The sequence below is a fragment of the Chenopodium album genome, chromosome 4 (assembly GCF_948465745.1).
Source record: "Chenopodium album chromosome 4, dcCheAlbu1.1, whole genome shotgun sequence".
NCBI lineage: Eukaryota > Viridiplantae > Streptophyta > Magnoliopsida > Caryophyllales > Amaranthaceae > Chenopodium > Chenopodium album.
In genome coordinates this window covers 4,581,448-4,603,362 of record NC_137837.1, presented here as the reverse complement: position 1 = coordinate 4,603,362, position 21,915 = coordinate 4,581,448, and the positions used below count along the sequence as shown (strand labels likewise).

The 21,915-nt window shown below is 35.6% G+C and overlaps 2 protein-coding genes and 1 pseudogene across 3 annotated transcripts; 1 reads left to right on the top strand and 2 right to left on the bottom strand.

The window, feature by feature from the left end:
• Positions 1–127: 127 nt before the first annotated feature.
• Positions 128–2,356, bottom strand: LOC145626407 (pentatricopeptide repeat-containing protein At1g34160 pseudogene; annotated as a pseudogene).
• Positions 2,357–14,740: 12,384 nt separating this feature from the next.
• LOC145626405 (uncharacterized) lies at positions 14,741–17,414 on the top strand. 2 transcript variants are annotated; one of them, XR_014110998.1, is made up of 2 exons: positions 14,741–16,729; positions 17,092–17,414. XR_014110998.1 is itself a non-coding variant. In XM_081678833.1 (2 exons), the coding sequence occupies exon 1, from the start codon at positions 14,825–14,827 to the stop codon at positions 16,616–16,618; it is 1,794 nt and encodes a 597-aa protein (XP_081534959.1). In that variant the 5' UTR covers positions 14,741–14,824; the 3' UTR covers positions 16,619–16,632; positions 17,092–17,413. The 2 variants fall into 2 exon arrangements, 1 of the variants encoding a protein (XP_081534959.1); XM_081678833.1 differs by having other exon boundaries at positions 14,741–16,632; positions 17,092–17,413.
• A 2,782-nt stretch (positions 17,415–20,196) lies between these two features.
• On the bottom strand, positions 20,197–21,866 carry LOC145626406 (peroxidase 5-like). Its single transcript, XM_081678834.1, has 2 exons — positions 21,687–21,866; positions 20,197–21,455 (listed from the first exon to the last, which is right to left on the bottom strand). Exons 1-2 carry the CDS (start codon positions 21,864–21,866, stop codon positions 20,679–20,681), a joined length of 957 nt encoding a protein of 318 aa, XP_081534960.1. The 3' UTR covers positions 20,197–20,678.
• Between the last annotated feature and the right edge of the window lie 49 nt (positions 21,867–21,915).

The following is a 21,915-nucleotide window of genomic DNA, read 5'->3' as shown; positions in this document are numbered from 1 at the left end:
TCATTGAGTCCCGTCTTTAAATAAAAAGTATTGTCTAAAAAAAGTTTTAACCTACGGAGTACTTTATAATAGTTTATACAAGTACATTTTCTAAGGGCTATCAGATTTGTTCAGTTTTTGTCTATTGATATGGAAGATTCTCCTTTTTTTTTTTTTTTTTTTTTTTTTTTTAGATACAGGGGTCTTCTCACCCCATCACAGGAATAGGGGGATGAGGATCGAACCCCCAACCACTTGAGGGGAACCATCCCTCCATCTCCTATACACTCATCGAACATTATTATTTGTTAGTTACTCATCGAACATATTGTTATTGACATAAACATATATGCCTAAATAATTGTATCAATAAATATGAAACAATTATATATGAAACAAAGGAAACATTTTGTTTTATTCAATTTTGTGCAAGCAAACACCCTCTGTTTCATCTTACAACAAAACTTGTGTAATGGACCTAATGGTATATCTACAGTACTTGGAGCAGCTGAGTTAATGATAAACTTTTAGTGTATCTTGCAAATATTCAATACACTTCTACACCTAGCATGATCTCAATCCCTGTCTTTGCATTACACACTACCAATAATCTCTACAAGAACAAGTTCCTTCCTTGAACCTATGAAATCGAGCTCGATCCCTGACTACGATTTCACGATTATAAACCTTTGACACTAGCTTAATCACAGCATGACAATCCACACATATTCGGAGGTTCTTGATAACTTGAATTGGGGTTTCAGGGCTTGTTGTTAGCAACCCAAACGCCACAGCTAACTTCTCACTATGATAACACAACACATACTCTTTATCCTCTTCCCCTATGTCGTGCAACACAAATCTCGTCCCTGGAACATATCCATGCTCCTTAATCATGTACATGATTTCATCCAGTTTTGCATAGATTGCTCTCCAACTTGGGTGGCTTTGATCGCCATTAATGAATTTGTGCAATACACCACCAACTTCAGTGTAGCTAAATCCAGGAACCTTTTTCGAATCCTTAATGTTCATCACCTCCCTAACGCGGCCTACATCATTCCACCTCTTATATGAAGCATATACATTTGACAGCAGCACAAAATCTCCACAGCTTTCTGATCCCATTTCAACAAGTTTTTGTGATGCAATTTCTGCCAACTCCACATTTCCATAAGTATTGCAAGCACCTAGCAAAGTTTGCCAAAGAACAATATCAGGCGAAATTGGCATCGATTTTATGATTTCATAAGCTTCACTAAGCCTCCCTGCTCTTCCCAACAGATCAACCACAGTGCCATAATGCTTCACATTACGTACAATCCCTTTCTCCTCCATCGAGTTAAACAATCGATGCCCCTCATCAACCAAACCAGCGTGGTTGCAAGCGCACAACACCCCAAGATAGGTTATAGGATCAGGGCAGACTCCAACATACTCCATCTCATCGAGAAGCTCGATTGCTTCAACCCCAAGTCCATGCATTGCAAACCCCATTACCATTGTGTTCCATGTAATAATATTCTTCTCACAACTCATGCTCCTAAACACATCATAAGCTTTATCCACAAATCCGCATTTACAATACATATCAATCACTGCATTACACACTATAACCTTCAAATCCAACCTCTCCTTCTTAACATAACACCACACCTTATCCCCTTCTTTCAGAGCCCCCATTTGAGAGCAAGCCGAAAGAGCACCGAGCACGGTAACATCATCCGCCTTCATCTCCATCCTACACACCCTATGAAACAATCCCAAAGCTTCATTAGGAAAACCCCCTTGAGCCAACCCACAAATCAAAGCATTCCAAGACGCAACATCTCTCTCAGGCATTTCATCAAACACCTTCCGTGCATCCCCAAATTCCCCAACTTTACAATACAAATCCATTAATGTCGTCTGCAAAAGCAAATCCAACATAAACCCAGATCGAATAACGAACGAATGCATCATATAACCCTCAAACTTCGCCAGCGCGCGAGCGGAAGCCTTGAGGGCGAAAGAGCAAGTTACAGCATCGGGCTTCTGCGGCGCCCGCAACATAGAGATGAAGAGGGTAAGCGTAATCTGGGGAGTTGAGCTCTGAGCATAGCCTCGAATGATGGGATTCCAGTCATATGTTAATGGGTTGTTGATGTAATTGAAGATGAGTGTTGCGTAAGAGAGATTGCCATAGGAGGAGATTGCGGCGAGCTCGAGAAGTTTGAAGCGAGAGGATAGAGAAAACTGGAAAAAACCAGAGGAAATGAGGTGGGATTGAATTTGTTTGATGTGAGAAAGAGAATTGCATTTTTGGATTGCGGTGTTGATGACGGTGGTGGTGGATTTGGCGATCATGCGGTGGAGTTTGCGGCGGAGCTTTTGAGAGTGTGTGACTGTGTGTTGATGTGATAAGGCGGGTAAGAGGGAAATTTTGAAAGCTTATTCAAATTGTAGGTACCCGCGTAGGCACCCGATGCTTTCGTTTTTTTCAAGTGCTACACTTCGTTAACTCGAAAGCATAAAATGTTGTTGTTTATACAAAGTAAATGATTTAATTCTATGAGCAAATACAAATACTGCTCGTAATACTACGATAAAAAGAATGCATTCATTTCCTTATGTGTATAGTTGTATACAACGTAATATAATCCCTTTATAAGGTGTAGGTGTCGCTCGAAGTGCGCCTACGTTAAAAACATGTGGTGAATATTTTTGGCACTCATAGGAAGTGGGAATTGACATATACGATTAAGGACAAGGAAAGTAGGGAGCCGCCAACAAGTTTTTAAGGAACTTGTAAACCGTTCACGGATCATAAAAGGCAACCACGATAGGCAACAACGATTGACCCGTGAAGGTTACACCCCATTCATAATCCATGAGATTACTAACTCCATATGGTTCGGAACCACGAAAGGAGGATCGGGGATGATGGTACGAAGTGAGTCATGGAGTCACATTCGCCCGTACTGGCCTCTACTCGATTCTTATAGTGAAAAGTAATTCCTACGATCTCAAAGGCATGCAAACAAAATATTCAATTTGCTCCAAACTATTATTAGGCTAAATTGGTTGAATATTAATGCAACATATAATTCTAAAATATTTGTGATCACTTGAATTAAATAACAAGATTAAAAAGGAACCTAAACCGGCTGTCCAAATTATCTTATTATGCGTGATTTTCAATTACATATTCCCTTTAAACATGCAATATGGTGATCATAATAACAATAGAATAAACATTAATATTGGAAGCAATTCAACAATAATATCGTTAGTCAAATCAAATATAAAATAACCTAATCATGATGCTAGCAATATTAAAATAAAATAAGAGTAATTAAATTAATTAATTACTCACATTCCGCGCGTTCCTTTAAATTGCTACATCATGAATAAATTGTTAGTAACTTCAATAAAAATATAAAGTAAATGGAAATTAAATTAAATTAAAAGTAGAGTTGATTTGGTTCAAACCCTCAGTTAATTCTACTTATCACGCCTTGGTTGAAGTATAGAACTTCAGGTATTGTATGGACTCTTTGGAGTGCTTAAAGGAAGAAATAGTGAAAGAATAGGGAGGCTAGTGTTTAGGCTAAAGAGGGAGAAGATAATTATTTTGTGATCAACATTGTTGATCAATGGAAAAGGGGTGATATGACTTCTATTTATAGAGAAAAAAGAAGGGTCGAAAAAACAAGATAAGATCCGAATTAAATCGGAATAAAACTCGATAGATAGCAGTTTTTGCGGTTTTTGTTTTTATCATATCTTTTGATCCACAAATCGGAATAAGATGAATAAGATATCGTTGGAAAGATCTTGAAGTATACTTTCTAACCCAATTAGAATCAGATTAAAATATTTTGTATAATAAAAGATATAGCCGAAATAGTGAGACGGTGTCAGTTTTGGATAGAGTTTGACATTTTATTCATATCTTTTCCGTTATAGCTCGGAATTGATATTATAATATATCATTGGAAAGATAATTTCAAGGGATATCCAACCATATAAAATTTGGATAAAAACTATGAGGCAAGAAAATAATATCTGTCTATCTTTGAACGTCTTTCAATTCGGATAGAAATATGATTTTCAAAAAGGAGTTTTATTCAATTTCAAACTATTTAATCTTATCATTTCAAAAAGGATAATTAAGATCTTTTAGAAACTTATAAAAGCTTCCAACACATGATCATTGGGTCGTAGGTAAGGTGGGCTTAGGTTCGGTGGGCTTAGGTTCGGTTTGGGCTCGGTTTAATATTTTGGCCATAACTTATTCGTTATAACTCGGATTTGGGCTTATAATATATCGTTGGAAAGCTCTTTTCAAGCCCCATCCAAATATTCAATCATTGGACCCATATTATGGACCAAAATAAACTGGATTAAATGTTTTTATAAAAAGGACACGAAATGAATTATTTTAAAGGACACGAAATGAATTATTTTTGGTTTAAAGGCACGAAAAGAGGAAAATAAGTTATGGTTTGGGGAAATGGGCTAGGAATTGGGTTAGTTTATGAAATGAAAATATGGATTTAAGCACTTCAAAAATTAAATACTCAACCCGACCAATAATGGCGGTGAAAGGTTGTTCATCATCGGGTTTGGTTTTGGGGAGACATTTTTAGGTGTCTACATAAGGGCAAGTGGACAACTAAGATACAAAGTAATACAAGTAAGAAGGAAGTCTATCACGGAGTGTTGTATGATCATGAATTAGAGATCAAAATTCTTGATTCATATAGAACTTGATCCAGTGGTGGCAATTACACCTCCTTGGGTGCTAAAAAACATCTTCAGAGGAAAATATAGGAATCTTAGTAACTTGAAATGGTAATTTAATGAGTATGAAGTATTTTAAATAGTGTTTATACTACGTAGTATTTGATTTGATTTATTTTGTGCTATTATTGTTCTCAAGCTACTAAGCTAGTGACAATTACAACAACAAACAAAATTACTTTCAAGGGAAGTGACTTGCATTGTTGTCATGTTGAGAAACTTTTTAGCATAACAATAAATTTCTTTGGAGTACAAAATTATAGAATATGTAATTATGAGTAACATCTATTTTGTTTACCCTAGTTAGTTTAAGTATTAAAAAAAAAGTCACATAACGAACTATGAAAATCTAAAATTTATTTATTATCATGTTAGGAATTGAAAATAATAAATTATTCTATGCTCTTTCTCCAATCTAATAGGGGGACAAAGAAAAGAATATACTTTGTAGAAACACAGAGAAACATACTACTAATAGTATTATTATTAATTAAATAACAACACCACAATACATCAACAAATAGCATCATCACAATACATTTGACACAAATTAAACACACTGAATAACTAGGGGTTTATTTGGCATTATTTTTTGTTTTCAGTTTTCTGTTTTTTTGAAAATTAAAAACCAAAAACAGGTAACAAGAAAAAGGTGTTTCCACTTTTTTGTTGTCAGTTTTCAAAATTATCATGATTTTAATAAGTCTAAATAATTTTTGATTTATTATGTGACATATATAATATACTTTTTAAAAACAAAAAACCAAAAAACAGAAAACCATAGTGATGCCAAACGAACCCTAGGATAGTAACTTTTTTTTAACACATAAACGACGATATATATATTAAATAAAAGGTTTTACAACACAAACAAAAAGCCTCGCACCGTTAACAAAATTAGAGGCAATAATGCTAAGAACTATAATTGGCTTCAAGATATAAACAAAATCAGAGGACCAATACTTAAACCAACAAACAGTACCTTGCCGAAAAGCAAATAAAAATAAGATAATACTATGAATATAACTAGGACAAACCACACATACAGACGATACATGACATATAATTAAAGCTTAACTACCTCAACTAAGATACTAACAACCAAATCTTAATTAAGACACAAATACAACTAACATACTTCATCTTACACTCTAATTAAGGACTTAAAACTAGCTAGCTAATCTAGGCCCCTTCCTTTCAAGGGAAGGGTAAAGGGGTGTTGCTCCCAATTCCACCTCCACTACTACCACCAGTAGAACCCGGGTTCGTGGGTTGGACACGAACACAACCAAGACTCGGGACAGAGAAAAAGTCCACAGATGAGCCTCGACCCAAGCCGGTCCCTGACCCAAACCCAGCTCCTCCAGGGCTAGGAAAGATGCCACCAAACCCTCCAAAGAAGTTCTCAGGATGCACCGCCTTTTCACCTTTCTTCGGCTCCTCTTTCAGATCCCTAGCACCCTCAACAGACCATGACATTGCAAGTAGTCCTACAACAACTACAAGGATAGTAAAATCCCACACTATCTTAGAACTCACAACTCTCCCCATTTTCTCAGCTCTCTTTCTTTTACTACTAGGGCAAGTTAAGGGTATGTACATGTCCTAGAAGTGTAAGGAAGGTCCCTTTATATAGGACTTGGAGCTTTTAAAAAAAACCCTACTTATTTGGTACGTACATTATTATAATATGATATGATAATATGACTAGTAAGTAGTAATGAATTGCACAAAGAGTGACCCCCAACAACCAAAGTACAATAATATTAATGCAGTTATTTAATTTCTTTTTTGAAGTAGTATATTAGTATATATAAGCAGCAGCAGTATAAGTATTAAGTATGGAATATTAAATTTCTCAGGAGAACGTACTCTCTATTCTCTAATGGTAACACACTAACGTACTCTCGGTCTAATGGTGTGATGATGTGAATGATCAACTAGCTAGAAGCCTAGAACCTTCAACATACATATACCATATAATATAATACTATCATTTAATTTGTACAGTTTTTGACATTTTTTTAATTCTAAACGTACGTGTATATAGACCTTAAATTAGCTCTTATAGTTTGTTCAAAAAAAAAAAAAAAATTAGCTCTTATAGAAGGAAGGTAGATAAACATTAGAGGCTTATTTGGTAAGGAGTAATAAATGTCATGGAGATGTTAATAAATTGAATTCGCAAGGTTATAAATTCTATTCCAAAGTTCATATTGAGGATGAAACTATTCATCTCCAAACATCTGTATTTTTCATAAATCCATTTCTTATAGCTAGTCACTTGGACAGTCACGTGTATTAGTAATCAAAATTAATAATAAAAAGGTAGATGTATAAAGACGAACAATTTTATCATGAATACCAGAGTAAAAATTTTGTCACAATGTTATGGTACTCGTAAATTCACTTTTAACTTCTATAATGTATCCTAATGTCCATTACTTAGCTTTGCATCCCACAAAAAATAAATAAATAAATAAATAAATAAAATCCCATTTCTTAGCTTGGTACATACTTACAAAGTTACAAGTTACAAGTCTTACAACTCTTATAAGTATGTAATTTATTAACCTTTGTATCTTCAAGAGTCAAGACTTTACCTAAAAAAGTTTAAAGTAGTTCCTTTTTATTTTTTATTTTTGTTAAAAAAAAAGGGTTAAAACTTAAAAGTACGTATATTTAATAAATATTTAATTTCACAACTAGCTTTGTATCTTATTGCTTAATGTTTACGTAAAATAAATGAAACATTAATTGAAATGTATGTTTACAAACATTGAAACAATAATAATTTCACTTTTAATAAGACACAATGCTTTAAATTTAATGTTTATAACCTTGTGTTAAATATAGGTAAATGCAGGTGCAGGGTGCAGCTTGGAGGAGCTGTAGTTATGAATTTTGGACCCGTTTACCGTATTTGATATCCGTTTATACATTTTGTTTTCTTTCATTACCCGTTATTGTTCAATTAAGGTAATCAATATTCAATACTTTCAATTGAATTTTTAAAAACAAATTCAATATTCAATTCTTCTTACTACCACTTCAAAAATCCTGACTTTGCCAATATTTTATGCACTGGAATTAATATACCACAAGAACACAGCCTATAAAGGCTATAATTTAAGTAGTAAAATTTAGACTACACTTTAATAGCTAGATTAGTTGTTTGTCCATTATATATCTTTTTGCTGAGTTATTATGTACATAAACTATATTCCCCAAAAAAAAAAAAAAAAAAAAAAAGTATATAAACTATAAAGGGCATTTAGACGTTTGAATTATGATGTTTTTGGTGAATTTTCGAGTGATTTTATTTTTTATGAGTAAGGGTTGTTCAACCGTCCAAGCCTGGACCAAACCAGAATTTCAAAATTCAAGAATAGGAGATGGGACCGGTTTTGCTCGGATCATACTACCTAGACCGGATGGGTTCGTGCCGCTTTTTGGTATTTTCTATATTTTTAAATTGTTTTTATTATATTATGAGAAAAAAAAAAAAAAAAAAACTATAAGGAAAATTATCATTTGATGCCTATTTTGAACATCTAAAATGAAATAAATCATAATATAAAAATATCTAATTTATAGCATATTGATCGTAAAAATTAAGCATATTAAAGGTTTTATTTGTGATTATAAACAAAAAAAAAAACCGATTCGGTTCAAGACCGGATTTCAAGGGGTTTTGGACCAATCTGGATCGAAGACTGTTTTTTAAAATTTTAAACCTGCAGACCGAATGGGCGGTTTCTTCGGTTCGAGGCTAGTCCGATCCAAACTTGTTTTTGAACACCCCTTTTTTTTTTTTTGGGGTGAACACGAGGGGCGAGCCCCAAAAAAGAGAACAAGCTAGAACAAACTACAAACGAAAAAAAGAACAAAACAAACGAAACAGAAGATAAATAAAAGAAAAAAGACAGCTCCTTTATTCAACGCTAAATAATCTTCACGATGCTTCGGTCGGAACTCGCCTAAGCCTCGTTACTTCCCCAAGTCCTCCAATAAAAAAAAAGGCACGAAAGTCCTCTGAGACCGCCACAAAGAAGACTATTTTCTGAGTGGACATTGTACCAAAATTCTTATTTTACTAAAATATGACTCCATCCTATGTTTTTAATAATTAAAATTGGGGGGTGTTAAATACCGCCAACATTATTTATCAAAATCGCCAACATTTGATGTAAAGAGACAATAGTACCCTTACTATTTTTTTCCCTCCCTTTGACCATCCACGACCAACATTACTGTCACCAACTACCCACACAACCACATTGGGCAGAGGTGAAGGACAGCGTCAGCGGGAAGCGGCGGCGGTGGTTAAAGTTTTGTGACAGTGAAGGGGTTGGCGAGTACAAGACAGCGACGACCGCGAATACGATGGTGAATGCATTGACGAAATGGTGGGAAAGAAGATACTTTTTTTTTAATTATTCCGGTGTCATCAATCGACAGTCAAAACTGGTGGACATCGCCGGTAACCGGCGTCCAAAACCAGTTACTGTGTAGGTTGACCGGTTTTGGCCTCCGGTTGACCACGGTTACCGGCATCCAAAACTAGTCAACCGTGGTAACCAGTTTTAAACGTCGATAACCATGCCGGTTGATCGGTTTTGCGCGCCAGTTGTGCTGGTCGCCGAATTTTAAAAAAACACCACCTTCCTGCCGACAAAGGAAGGTGGTGGGTCGTTGTTTTATTGACGGATGTTGACTGCTTCTATTGGGCAGTATAAAAAATATAAGATAGTACCTCTTTGTGGTTGTGGACGTTGATGGTGGGTGCTGGTGATGGACTGGTGGTCGTGGACTTGTGGTAGTGTGGGAGGTGGCGGTGGTGTGGGTTGTGGCAGTGGTGGTTGCTCTAATTTTGATGGTGGTTGATGGTTGAATTTGAGTGTTGAATCTTGATGGACTTAAGAGAGAGAGAGCCAAATTAAATTGGGATAATAAGGGTAATCTTGTCTTCATTATTTTTGTTGGCGGTTTGATAAAAAACGTTGGCGGTATTTAGCAATTCACTTAAAATTCTTATTTTACTATCATATGATTCATATGTATATATATCCTCTTATCTCACACTATTTACACAATCTGCTATCTTGCTTTATCCACTTTTTTTTGGTGTTCATTGTTCAGATTTCTAATGTTCTCTACTTCTTTTGAATTAGCCTATATGTCCTTCTAGGGAGACGTTATGCATGCATTTCTTGTTTTGGGGTATGTCATTTTGATATAAGTGCATATCTGGTAAAGGATGTTAAAAAACTAGTCAAGATAAGAAAAATGGATTGGATCAAACCGGACCGACCCTAATCAATTTATACTAAAGAGAGTTGTTCTAGTCTTTTTTTTTTTTTCAAAAAAAATAAAAAAAATAAAAAAGAGTTGTTCCAGTCTTCGAGTTAAGAAAATTAAAATTTCGACCTTCAGTCCATCATGAATATAACCTCTATACATGTAATGTTTAATTTTTTTTCTTCCAATTTGCTAGATATATATTTATATTATAAGTGATTACTATATAAGTTAAATGTTCAAAATAAACATTAAAGGATTATTTTTCCATATAATTTTTTTTAATTATAAGAGTCCTTTCCTTGAATAATGCTCCAATTACTTTCAATTTCATAAATACAGCTAAATTTTATAATTTTCCAATTTACTGTCCACGTCACCATTTAAGAATTAAACCTATTTTTTTAAATGGTTTAACACAAAACCGCCACTTGAATTCGCGGTTTTCAATTGGGGGAAAACCGCCAACTCAAGTGGCGGTTTCCATTTCATGTAAAAAAAGGATAATCTGATAAAATTCTACAATAATCCGAATTCATATGAAAAATAGAAGGGAAACGAGATACTGTAAAATTAATTACACTCCTCCAACTCAAATAAAAAACAAAATCAAATCTTAATTTGTTAGTGAAAAAAAACAACAGAGTACTCTGCTCTTAGAGAGAGAAGGGCAAGAACAAGAGAGAAGTTGTCACTTGCTTTCATTAGTAGTAAAATATTACAATGAGGAAAACTAAAACAATCTTATAGTTAGATCTAAAGTACATAATTATTAAAATTAAAATTTTTATAAACCTTGTTGCACCTAATGTGAGGACGAAGACAATGATATTGGTGGTGATCAGTCGGCAAAGGCAGTGGCACATAACACACAGTCCACACTATACTTAACCGTATATACTTCGTATAAATTGTATATGATGATGAAAAAAATAGGATTGAACAAGAGAATTGCAAGACTAACTAGAACCAATTAAATTATTAAAAAGAAAAAAAAAATCCCCAAACAAATTTTACTTGAGGATGCTAGGCAATTGAGAAAGAACATATGAGGAATTAACAATAGAAGTAGAGTGATGAGATCTGAAATTTGAGTGAGTTATGATGGATAATGGGCAATGGAGAATTGGGGACTTTGGTTTTATCGAAAAAAGTGATTAATTTGAGAACGAAAGAGCAGAGAGACAAGGATGAAATTTTGACAGTGACTTTGTGAGTGGATACCGCTACTTCAAGTAGCGGTGTTCCTACTTACCGCCAACTCAAATTTCGGTTTTGCCAAAAAACTAAAAATAAAAAATAAATTCATTAAATGGCTGAGGTGGAGGAATTATAAAAAAAAAAATAGATGTATATATGGAATTGCAATTCTTTCTAACAATATTAAGGGAAAGCACTCTAATTATAAATTATAGGGAAATTATCAATAGTACACTCGTAGTTTTGACTTTTATCAATGATACACTCGTGTTTTTAATAATTATCAGAGATGCACCTGTGGTTTCGACTTTGTCTCACTCATACACCTCTTCCGTTAATTCCGTTAAAAAAGTGTTAAATTTTTTTTTTAAGGGAAAAGCTTTTATAATAATTTAAGATTAATAAAAAATTATTATAAAAACTTAAAAAAAAAAAAAAAAAAAAAAAAAAAAAAAAAAAAACCCAGCCACCCTCTCCCCACCCTACTGCCACCCGTCCCCCACCCCTGCTCCTCGTCGCCACCAGTCCCTCCTCCCCCACCCAGCCGGCGGCCAGCGCCTAAAGCCGACGACCCCACCCACACCCCCCTTTCCCCCACCAAGGCAACCCACCACCCTCTTTTTCCCCCTTTTTGTTTCCCGAACCCCATCCCAAAACCACCCCTAAACGCCGTCCTCCCCTCGAAACCGCCCCCCTCCTCTTCACCTCCCCCCGGAAACCCCCCCTTAATCGACCCCTTAAGGACTCTAACGCCCTAACCCTCCCTTAATTCGCCGGCGGTTTTAGGGTTTCAATAAGGTGGTGGTTTAGGGTTAGGACCCATAGGGGGTCAATTAAGGGAGGGGGAAAGGTGAGGGGAGGTTTCCGGGGGAGAGGAAGGGGGCGTTTTCGACGGGAGAACGGTGGTTAGGGGTGGTTTTGGGATTGGGGTCGGGAAACGAAAAGGGGGAAATGGAGGGTGGTAGGCTGCCTTAATGGGGGAAAGGGGGGCGTAGGTGGGGTGGCCGGCGTCGGGCGACCCTCTAGGCGTCTGCCGCTGGCTGGGGGGGAGGGGGACCGATGGTGTCGGGGAGGAGGGGGTGGCAATGGGGTGGGGAGGGAGGCTGGGTTTTTTTTTTTTTTTTTTTTTTTTTTTTTTTTTTTTTAAGATTTTAGAATAATTTAGATTTAAAAAAAAAATTAAAATTTTTAACGGTTTTTTAACTTTTCAAACGGAATAGGTGTATTAGTGAGAAAAGTCCAAACGACAGGTGTACCGTTGATAAATAATAAAAACACAGGTGTATCATTGATAAAAGTCAATACCACGGGTGTACCATTGATAATATCCCTAAATTATATTGCTAAAACTTTACAGGTGTGTAGACACCCATTTGTGTCTCCCCAAAACCAAACCCAGTGATGAGTACCTTTCACATCGAATCATGATCGAATGAAACGAAAGTGTGGAAAGGTCTAGTGTTGCGGAAAGTTTTATTTCTTTTCCTTTCTCTTCTCTCTGTTTTTGAAAACTTTATTTTAAGAAAACAGCCAATCCAGTTTGGTTGGTCCATGATAAGGGTCCAATAGTTGTGTAGTTGGATAGGGCTTGCAAAGACCTTTCCAACGATATATTATAAGCCCAATTCCGATGAATATTGAGGAAGTTATGGCCAATTTACTGAACTGGGCCCGGTTTGAGTTTTAAGTACGGCCCAATGATCTAGGGGAGGGCCTAATATGATTTATCATTCCTAATGTAATTAGGAATGGTTTTGGTCTTCTAGAACATTCTAGAAGGTCTTATCATTCTTAATTCAATTAGGATTCTTTAGAGTTTTAATTAGATCAAATAGCATTTTCGACTGAAATTATATTATTTTATCTTCCAGTACGGTAAAATTATCATAGTTTCGAAAACGTGTTAAAAGCCGGTTTGGCGTCCAACCCCAGGCCTTGGCGCCTGGAACCAGGATTGGCGCCAGACGCTAGCCATTGGCGCCTGGCGCTAGCCACTGGTCCTGGCGCCAATGAGCCAGGGCTGGCGCCAAGTTATTTATGTGATCTTCAGACTCTGTTTTGATAAATTATCTTTTTTGGCCGATTTTCTTTATAAATATCGTATCAAAAACTCCGTTTTCATTCACGAATTCTTCTTATTCTTAAGTCTTCATCAACTATCTTCATCATCTACATCTATCATTTACCAATTCTCTCTATTCTTAAGTCTTCATCAACTCTCAATCATTCATCAAATTCTTTGAATTCATTCATCTCTTCATTCATTCTTTCTTTCTTGCTTTTTCATACAAAATTCCGCATTCATTAGATCTTGAAGCACCTAGCCATATTCGAAGTTGCCTTCGCCCTAGACGTGAAAGGTTTAATTTATGAGGGTTTGGTCCCAAATCTCTATTTCAATTATTTAATTTAATTGCTTTGATTATTATTTTCCTTGAAGTTACTAACGTGTGTATTTTGTAATTAGAAAGAGGTACGAGGCATCCAAGTAAGTACTTTAATTGATTAATTGATATTATGATGTAGATATCATGTTTATATTGTTATTATGATATTCCTAGTATCATGTCTAGGTTAATTTTAATATCAAATATGATTGCTATGATGCTTCCTATGTTCTTCCTAATATTTATGATTGTTAGTATCATGTTAGGGCTAAAGATTTGATTTTTATTGCTTAGTGACATGCTAGGGTTTGTTATTAATCTTGTTAGTATCATGCCTAGGATCTTGCTATGCTTTAACATGATTATGATTATGATGATTATGATTATGATTAGTAATGTTATTATTATTAATGATGTTGATTATTTATTATGTTGCTTGATATATATTATATATTGTTATTGCTTGATCACCTTTTATTGCATGCTTAAAGGGAATTTATATTTGCAATCACGCTTAATAAGATAATTAATAATCTTGTTAGGTTAATTTTGATTATAATTCAAGTGATCGCCAATAATAGTTTATTTGTGTATTAAATTCAACCAACATAGATTAAACAGGTTTAGGGTTAATCCTATTGATTGTATGTTAGTCAGAAAGCGCACATGAATACGAGCAGAATAAAGTAGAGGCCTATTATTAGGGCAGGTTCAATCTCTTTTAGGTTGGATTTGTACCATCATCCCCGAACCCTTATTTGGTTCATGACCTTATGGAGTTGACGATCTCTTGGATCGTTAGTGGGTGTAACCTTCACCTCGTGAACGGTTTACAAGTTCCTTAAAAACTTGTTGGCGACTCTTTTGCTCAATCTTCTTCCCTTTTGGACGCCACCGTACTTTAGTGTATGATCACAGTGGGGTTCAAGCTAGTGGGATTTTAAAGGCTTGAAACTATTCCCTACAAGAACGTAGTATTAAAAAAAAAAAAAAAAAAAAAAAAAAAAACCGTTCCGGTCAGGTCCAAGTCATGTCCTAACAAAACTATTCCAAAGTGAACATCTATGTACACGCACTTTGGTGCAACTTCCAGCAATTGTAAACTCTCTTTCGACCTCCCTAAACGCTCCCGAGTCACACCCTATTTTCGCTGAAAACTAAGAACTGAGAAGATGAAGATGAAGATGAAGTTGATGATGATGACGATGGAGACGATGAAGAGTACAGCTCTGTGTTTCAATGGTGGTACTGTTCTCTTTCCTCCTGTTACCCTAATTTATCCCCCCTTTCCTTTTCACTTTCGATATTTTTCCCATTTTTCCAATCAAAATAATGTTCTAATTGATGACCGTAAACTATTTCTCGACTCTGTTAAAGAACATTGCAAATTAGGGTTTTCAGATCTTAAACATCCACAATCTCTCTTCAATCAATTGACTTCTTTACGCCCTCTTCCTTCTGTTATCGTTTTCAATCAGCTATTGACTGCCATTTCCAAATTGAAACACCTTCATCCTCACTCCACCATTATCTCTCTTTCCAGGCACCTTGAATTACTGGGTATTTCACCTGATATGCATTCTATTGGTATTCTCGCTAATTCTTACTGCCATTTGGGCTGTATTGATTTCGGGTTTTCTCTTCTTGCTAAAAGAATTAAGCTTGGTTATCCCCTCGATTGTGTTATCTTTACTACCTTAATTAATGGCTATGTCCACTGTGGTAAGCTTCCCCTTGCTACTCAGCTATTGAATAAGATTATCAACTTAGGTTTCCAACCCAATATTGTTACTTATGGTGCTATTTTCAAAGGCCTTTGTAGTATCGGCGACAATGCCAGTGCTCTCTCTTTGCTTACCAAAATGCAGTCTGCTTCTCATTGTAAGCCTAACCTTGTCATATACAACACTATTATTGATAGTCTCTCTAAGGACAGCCTATTACAACAAGCTATGGACCTTTTCTCTGTTATGAAAACCGAGGGCATTCAACCCGATGTTGTCACTTATACCTCCTTGATTCGAGGCTTCTACAATTCTGGATGCAGGGTAGAGGCTAAGGGTTTGTTAACTGAGATGTTAAAGAGCAATATAACACCTACTGTTGTGACCTACAACATGCTGGTTGACATGTTTTGTAAAGATGGTAATGTTGAGGAAGCACAAGGGATTTTAAGAATCATGACTCACAAAGGTGTAGCTCCTGACATAATTACTTACAACGCTTTACTTGATGGTTATTGTTTGCGTGGTCAAATGCAAGATGCAGAAAAGCTACTTGATAGCATGGCCCAAAAAGGTTGTGAGCCTAATCTTAGAAGTTTTAGTACTATGATCAATGGATATGTCAAGCTCAAAAACGTTGACAAGGCTCTTACTGTATTACAAAATATGTTTCAGAAAGGTATAACACCAGATGTTGTAACCTACAGCACTCTTATTGATGGCTTGTGTAAAGCCTGTAAACTTACACTTGCACGCCAGTTGTTCATGGATATGCAAGCTCACAGAGTTGCTCCTAATGTTGTGACGTATAGTTCATTGCTTGATGGCCTATGTAAAAGTAAACAGCTTGATGAGGCAGTGGCATTACTTGAAGATATGGAGGATAAAGGTATCAAGCCTACTATTGTCACTTACACTATCCTAATGGACAGCTTGTGTGAGGCTGGGCAACTTGAAGATGCAGCAAAATTCTTCTCTGATCTTGTGTCAAAGGGTCTGCAGCCTAATTTTAGAACATACAACATATTAGTTAAGGGCTTTTGCAAGAAGGGGTTGATGAATGAAGCTGTTGATATTTTGAGTAAAATGGAAAAGGATGGTTGTTTACCCAATGCTATTACCTACAACACACTCATCAGAGGATATGTTCTCAATAATGACTTTTCCAAGGCATTATACTACCGTGATCTTATGGTTAGCAAAGGATTTGAAGCCGATGCACACACTTTCATTATTTGTTGACCTCTTGTCTACCGGTAACTTTAAGTCTCTTATTCAAGGGCTTTTTTTAGAAGTTTATCAAATGAAGAGTAGTTAAGGTTTTCAAAATTTGAGATTTGCTTCAGATAAATGGTATGTATTTCCCATTTCACGCTCCGATTTTCAATATCTACTTGGTTGCTTGTCTATCAAAGCTGATGTTGGCCAGTGGACAACTTCTTTTGTTACCACTCTGATCCTTGTATAAAACTCAGCAGACTAGCTTTTGAAAAATAGTTCAATGATTCTGGAATCTTCATCTGCTTAAATTAAATTTTGCTGTACATTGAGCTGATCTAGTTTATGTTTCCATCACACTAAGCATAGGATGTTGGATTTGGAACTCTCTTTTTCCTGTCACACTAGAAAAGATAAAAGCATCTTGATTTCTGACGCTCTACAGTTGGAATAAAAAATCAAGAGATTGGAACTAATCAGCTCTCTGTTTAATACAGATCAGAGAAGTATTGCTGATGCTGGCTATGCTGTATGATTCTAGTATACTGATGGTGCATGTGATGAGCCACAAATTATACAGTAAATCTGATTCTTTTGAGCTAAGTCTAACATTTTCATGAACTTCACAATTTGTTTCTCATTTTTATATTTTTGTGGATTAATTAAAGAATGATTATGTATATTTCTTCCTCTTCTTCTTATTAGGCCTTTCCCCTTGTTATTGATATATTGAATGTCTTTCATGTTCCTCAGTTTGAGATGACTTCCTATTTGTTAATTTGTTATGTGAAAAATGTTATACTGAGCTATTATGGGCCTTGAGACCTTTTAGTTTCAACAATGTCGGTATCAAGGTTTCATTTCAAGTAAGGCAAGCAATCTATCCCAAGGTAGTATGGCCTTGTCAAATCAGGTTGCAGTTGCTAATTCAGATTAAAAAGAGGATTATAAGGCTTCTAAGATCTTGATAAAAACTGTACTGTAATAAGTGAAAGGTATCACTTTTACAGGATACTAATATTATTATTTGACTATTGATAATGTTAGACGTATTTATATTCTGATTATTCTTCTATAATCATATTTTGCAATTCCTATTTGGCTAGTTAATTGATCTAAGAAAGTCTTGTTAGAAATCTGCTTCAATTCCTTGCATTTAGGAGGATTGCAATGTACAGTGAAGCCACACACTTCTGTAAATATATATCTGCATAATGCTGCCCTCCATAATCCGGGCTTTGGCACAAAAGGCTCAGCAATTAGCTCGTTGTGGCTTAGGCAATCTCTTAATATTTCTAGTTATACTCGTGAATTCTTCAACATTTTGTTAGCATTGCTTATATTTTGTATTTTGCTATGAAATTTATTGCTAAAATGTGAATTTTATTGTGATTTAAGTTCTTGTTTGTTGGAGTGTAGTGAGTTAGCTGATTTGAATTTGGGATTATGAAGAAAGAGAAAGAGTAATATCAGATTTTCTTTTTTATTAAATGCTTGAGAAATCTGGTTACAACAGGTTAAATTGCCTGAAAATGGGTTTGAGTTTCTATCTGCTGAGTACTTGTTAAAAAATAATGTTAGGGTAAACATGTTAAATCATGTGAAATCTTGTAAGATTCATAAACATTGTATTCATTCTTATTACTATGGGAGTAACTAAGTACTACACATTAGTACATTGTAGTGTTCAAAAAGTTATACTGTCACCATTTCTCATGCTAGGAGGACTGTGAACTTTGTGGCAGACAAATTAGCAACCATTGGAAGAACTAGAGTGAAGAAGGGTGAAAAGGAAACTTATTTCTATCCTCCAGCTGAAGTCTTCGAAACATATGCTTCTGAGATTCCAGAATATCATGTTGCTGCTTAGTCTTGTGTTTGTTTTAGATCCATTAACACTTTATGCTAATTCTGTGTTATCTAGGAAGGCTTTTGTAAAGTACTTACAAAGTACTATCAACTCTTTTATTGCTTTTTATGGTTCTGTAACTAAGTTTCAGGTTAGGCATATCTGGTTGCTACTCATGCTCCAGATTATCCCACTTTTGCTCAGGTGGTTCATGCCACTTTGATGTAATATAATTTCTCCCTTGTGCGGAAAAAAAAATTCCAATGCTTTATTTAGAGATTATAAGTAAATTATTCAAATTTTATATTTTTATACTACATTTCTTTTATCTTATAGTACAATAATAAATTTTCCTTCTCGCTTCTCCTCTTCTCTCCTTCTCTCTTATTGTTACTTATGGTGCTATTTTTAAAGGCCTTTGTAGAATCGGTGACAATGCTAGTGCTCTCACTTTGTTTAAGAAAATGCATTCTGCTGCTCATTGTAAGCCTGGTCTTGTCATATATAACAGTATTATTGATAGTCTCTGTAGGACAGGCTATTACAACAAGCTATGGACCTTTTCTCCGCTATGAAAACCGAGGGCATTCAACCTGATGTTGTCACCTATAATACTTTGATTCCAGGCTTCTACAATTCTGGATGCAGGGTAGAGGCTAAGGGTATGTTGATGAGATGTTAAAGAGCAACATAGCACCTGCTGTTAAGACCTACAGCATGCTGGTTTACATGTTTATTAAATGAATTGCAGTGCAAGTTTGCTATGATTGGGATTTTGAACCTTAGATATCAATCAAATAGTTTTTCTTGAGGTATTATAGTTATCTTTCTATTACAGTAATATACTGCTAATGCTAGGGTCTCTAATCTTTTCCATGACTTTCCAATTGTAAAGTGTCAAGAAGTGAAAATTCTATTATGCTGTGTGCTAAAGTTCATTGCCCTGTTTTTTCCCTTCTTCTTATACACTGTTCAGTGCATTTTTCTGAAATACTGTTTCTACTATTTTCTGAGCCCGGATCGCATAGCTTGTCTAAACCAAAGGACTAGAAGGGGGAAGTAACAAGACGCCAGATAACCAAGCTCATGTTAGGAGACCAGTACCTTCTGATTTTCTGAATTTATGATAGGAAATGGAAATTTAGCTATGGAATTACTGATTTGATGCAGGTATCTTTTAGATAAATTGCTCGCTCTTATTTTATCTTGTGTATTATTCAAAATAGTATGAATAAATGTACAAATTACTTAAGCTTATCATACTATTGTGTTAAATCAATATTTTGAGGTTGAAAAGTGGACAATAGCTCTGTTATGTGTAGACAAGTATGCATGGTCCTGACTCCTGAGTGTGTGAAGTAATAGATTTAGTGTGTATATCATTTAGTATAGTGTTGGAGATTCAGAGTTAAGAACGCGTAAAATGTACTCTAACTAGATTATTTTTATATAGAGTATTAGAGTGTCTTAATTAATCTCTATCTTGGATAGTTCCCAATTTACTATGCTTAGGTGACTTGCATTCTGCAGAATTGCAAATGGTCAGTAGCAGCTTAATAGTTTCATCTGTATGTAGTTTTCTTAAGAATTAACATACTGTAATCATATTCTCTTGGAATTTTCTTTGGCAGGTTGGTTTGAATTCGAAGCCTATTGACAGGCAGGGAGCTCGAACTGCTCACTAAGGGAGGCGAATCAGTGGCCGCCTGGCTGAGCCCCAACGGCAATCTGTCAATCCTAGTACGGAGTAACATTTTTAACAAGTAGTCTAAATACCAACTACCAAATGGTCACTCTAATTCTTTATATCTGAAACTCTGATGATCCTAATATCAAGTCAACATTACTTGTTTTTTTTTAATATGAATCACACATATCAAGTCTTAATCAAATGTAACTGTCTATGTATATGCTGTCATATATGTATAAGTGATGGATTCAATATTACTGTCATTAATACATGCATCTGCTAATTAATTACTTCATATTTCTTATTTCAAACTTGTACGATTCATTTTTACCAATAAATTTGAGGCACTAGCTTCAATTTCATAGCAATGCCCACTATATAAAAAAAATCCCAATAAAAGAAAAAATAAAGATCTCATTCATATAAATTGTAATTTATAAACATATATACACTTGCTTGCGTTACGAAATAAAAGAATGAATTAATAATCCTCCACAATTACACTCTAATTCAAAAAATAATCAAAGATGAAAACTATCAAACCATCAACTATTATTAATTACCCTACAATTATTTCTAATTTCACCTTGAATGCCAGTGAGAACCTGAATAGAACCCATATGAACCATTGCTTTACCAAACTTGTTAGCCCAAACACCGCCTTGCTGATTGTAGAACCTAACCACACTTGCAGTCCTAGGACTACTCATAAGACATTGATCCGAGGTTAACAATCCTCTTTTGTTAAGTACATTTTGATAATATTTGTTGTCCAACCTATTAGGCGTGATAAAATCTTGAGCAACAGTAGGATCAAAATTGCTACGAGCATTACTAGGACACCGGGATTTCAACATACTAGCAAGCCAAGGATCCATTGAAGGGTCTTGTGGGTTAGTAGCGTTAAAGGTGTAAAGTCTTTTAGTGAAAGAAGAACAATGTGAAACTCCAATTGAATGTGCCCCGGAAAGGGTGACCATTTCCTCTACAGAAAGGCCTTTTCGTTCAAAGCTTTTTTGTAGTTGTTGTAAGTTGAAAAAGAATGGAGGTAGGTTATGGTTCGGGTCATCCTTAAGTGAGACTCTCCCATCTCGTCGACCTGATTGTACAGCGTAGTAGATCCCTCCTAACTTGGAGGCGCTGTCTCGTGCTGCAAAGGCTATGATATCTGCACAAGAGACTGTTTGTGGGCATCGAGCTTCAAGCTGCTTCTTTGCCTCATCTATCACTTCATAACCTCGCATGCTTGGGTTGTTTGCTATGTTGTCTTTCTCAGCGGGGCTATCAGGGGTTGAATCAAGTAGAATTGAAGCATCACAACCCTGAAATTACATGTAACATAACATTAATGTAAGCTAAGATAAATTCTACTTTAAAGGAGGGGTGGATGAGATTCGAACCCGTGACCTCTATGTCACGCTGGCTCTGATACCATGTTAGAGGACCAACTCAACCAAAAACTTAAGCTGATGGTTGAGGCCCAGGAATATGTGTTATACTTTATCAGATATGTTGCTAAACTATAATACATACAAATATAAATTGTTTCTTACCCTGACAAAACAATCATGATAATGCATTCTAATAAGGCCAGCACCTAAACCAGGATTGCGAGTGAGCGCAGTGCTGACTACATTCCTCACAATAGCCTCCGCCGAGGGACAACTCCGTTGATAGTATCCCACCTTCAAAGAAGACGACGACGACAATGCCATGGCAAGAAAGAAAAGCATACAAAGCACTGAAAGCGACATTTACACTTACTGTGTTATAAGGTGTTGT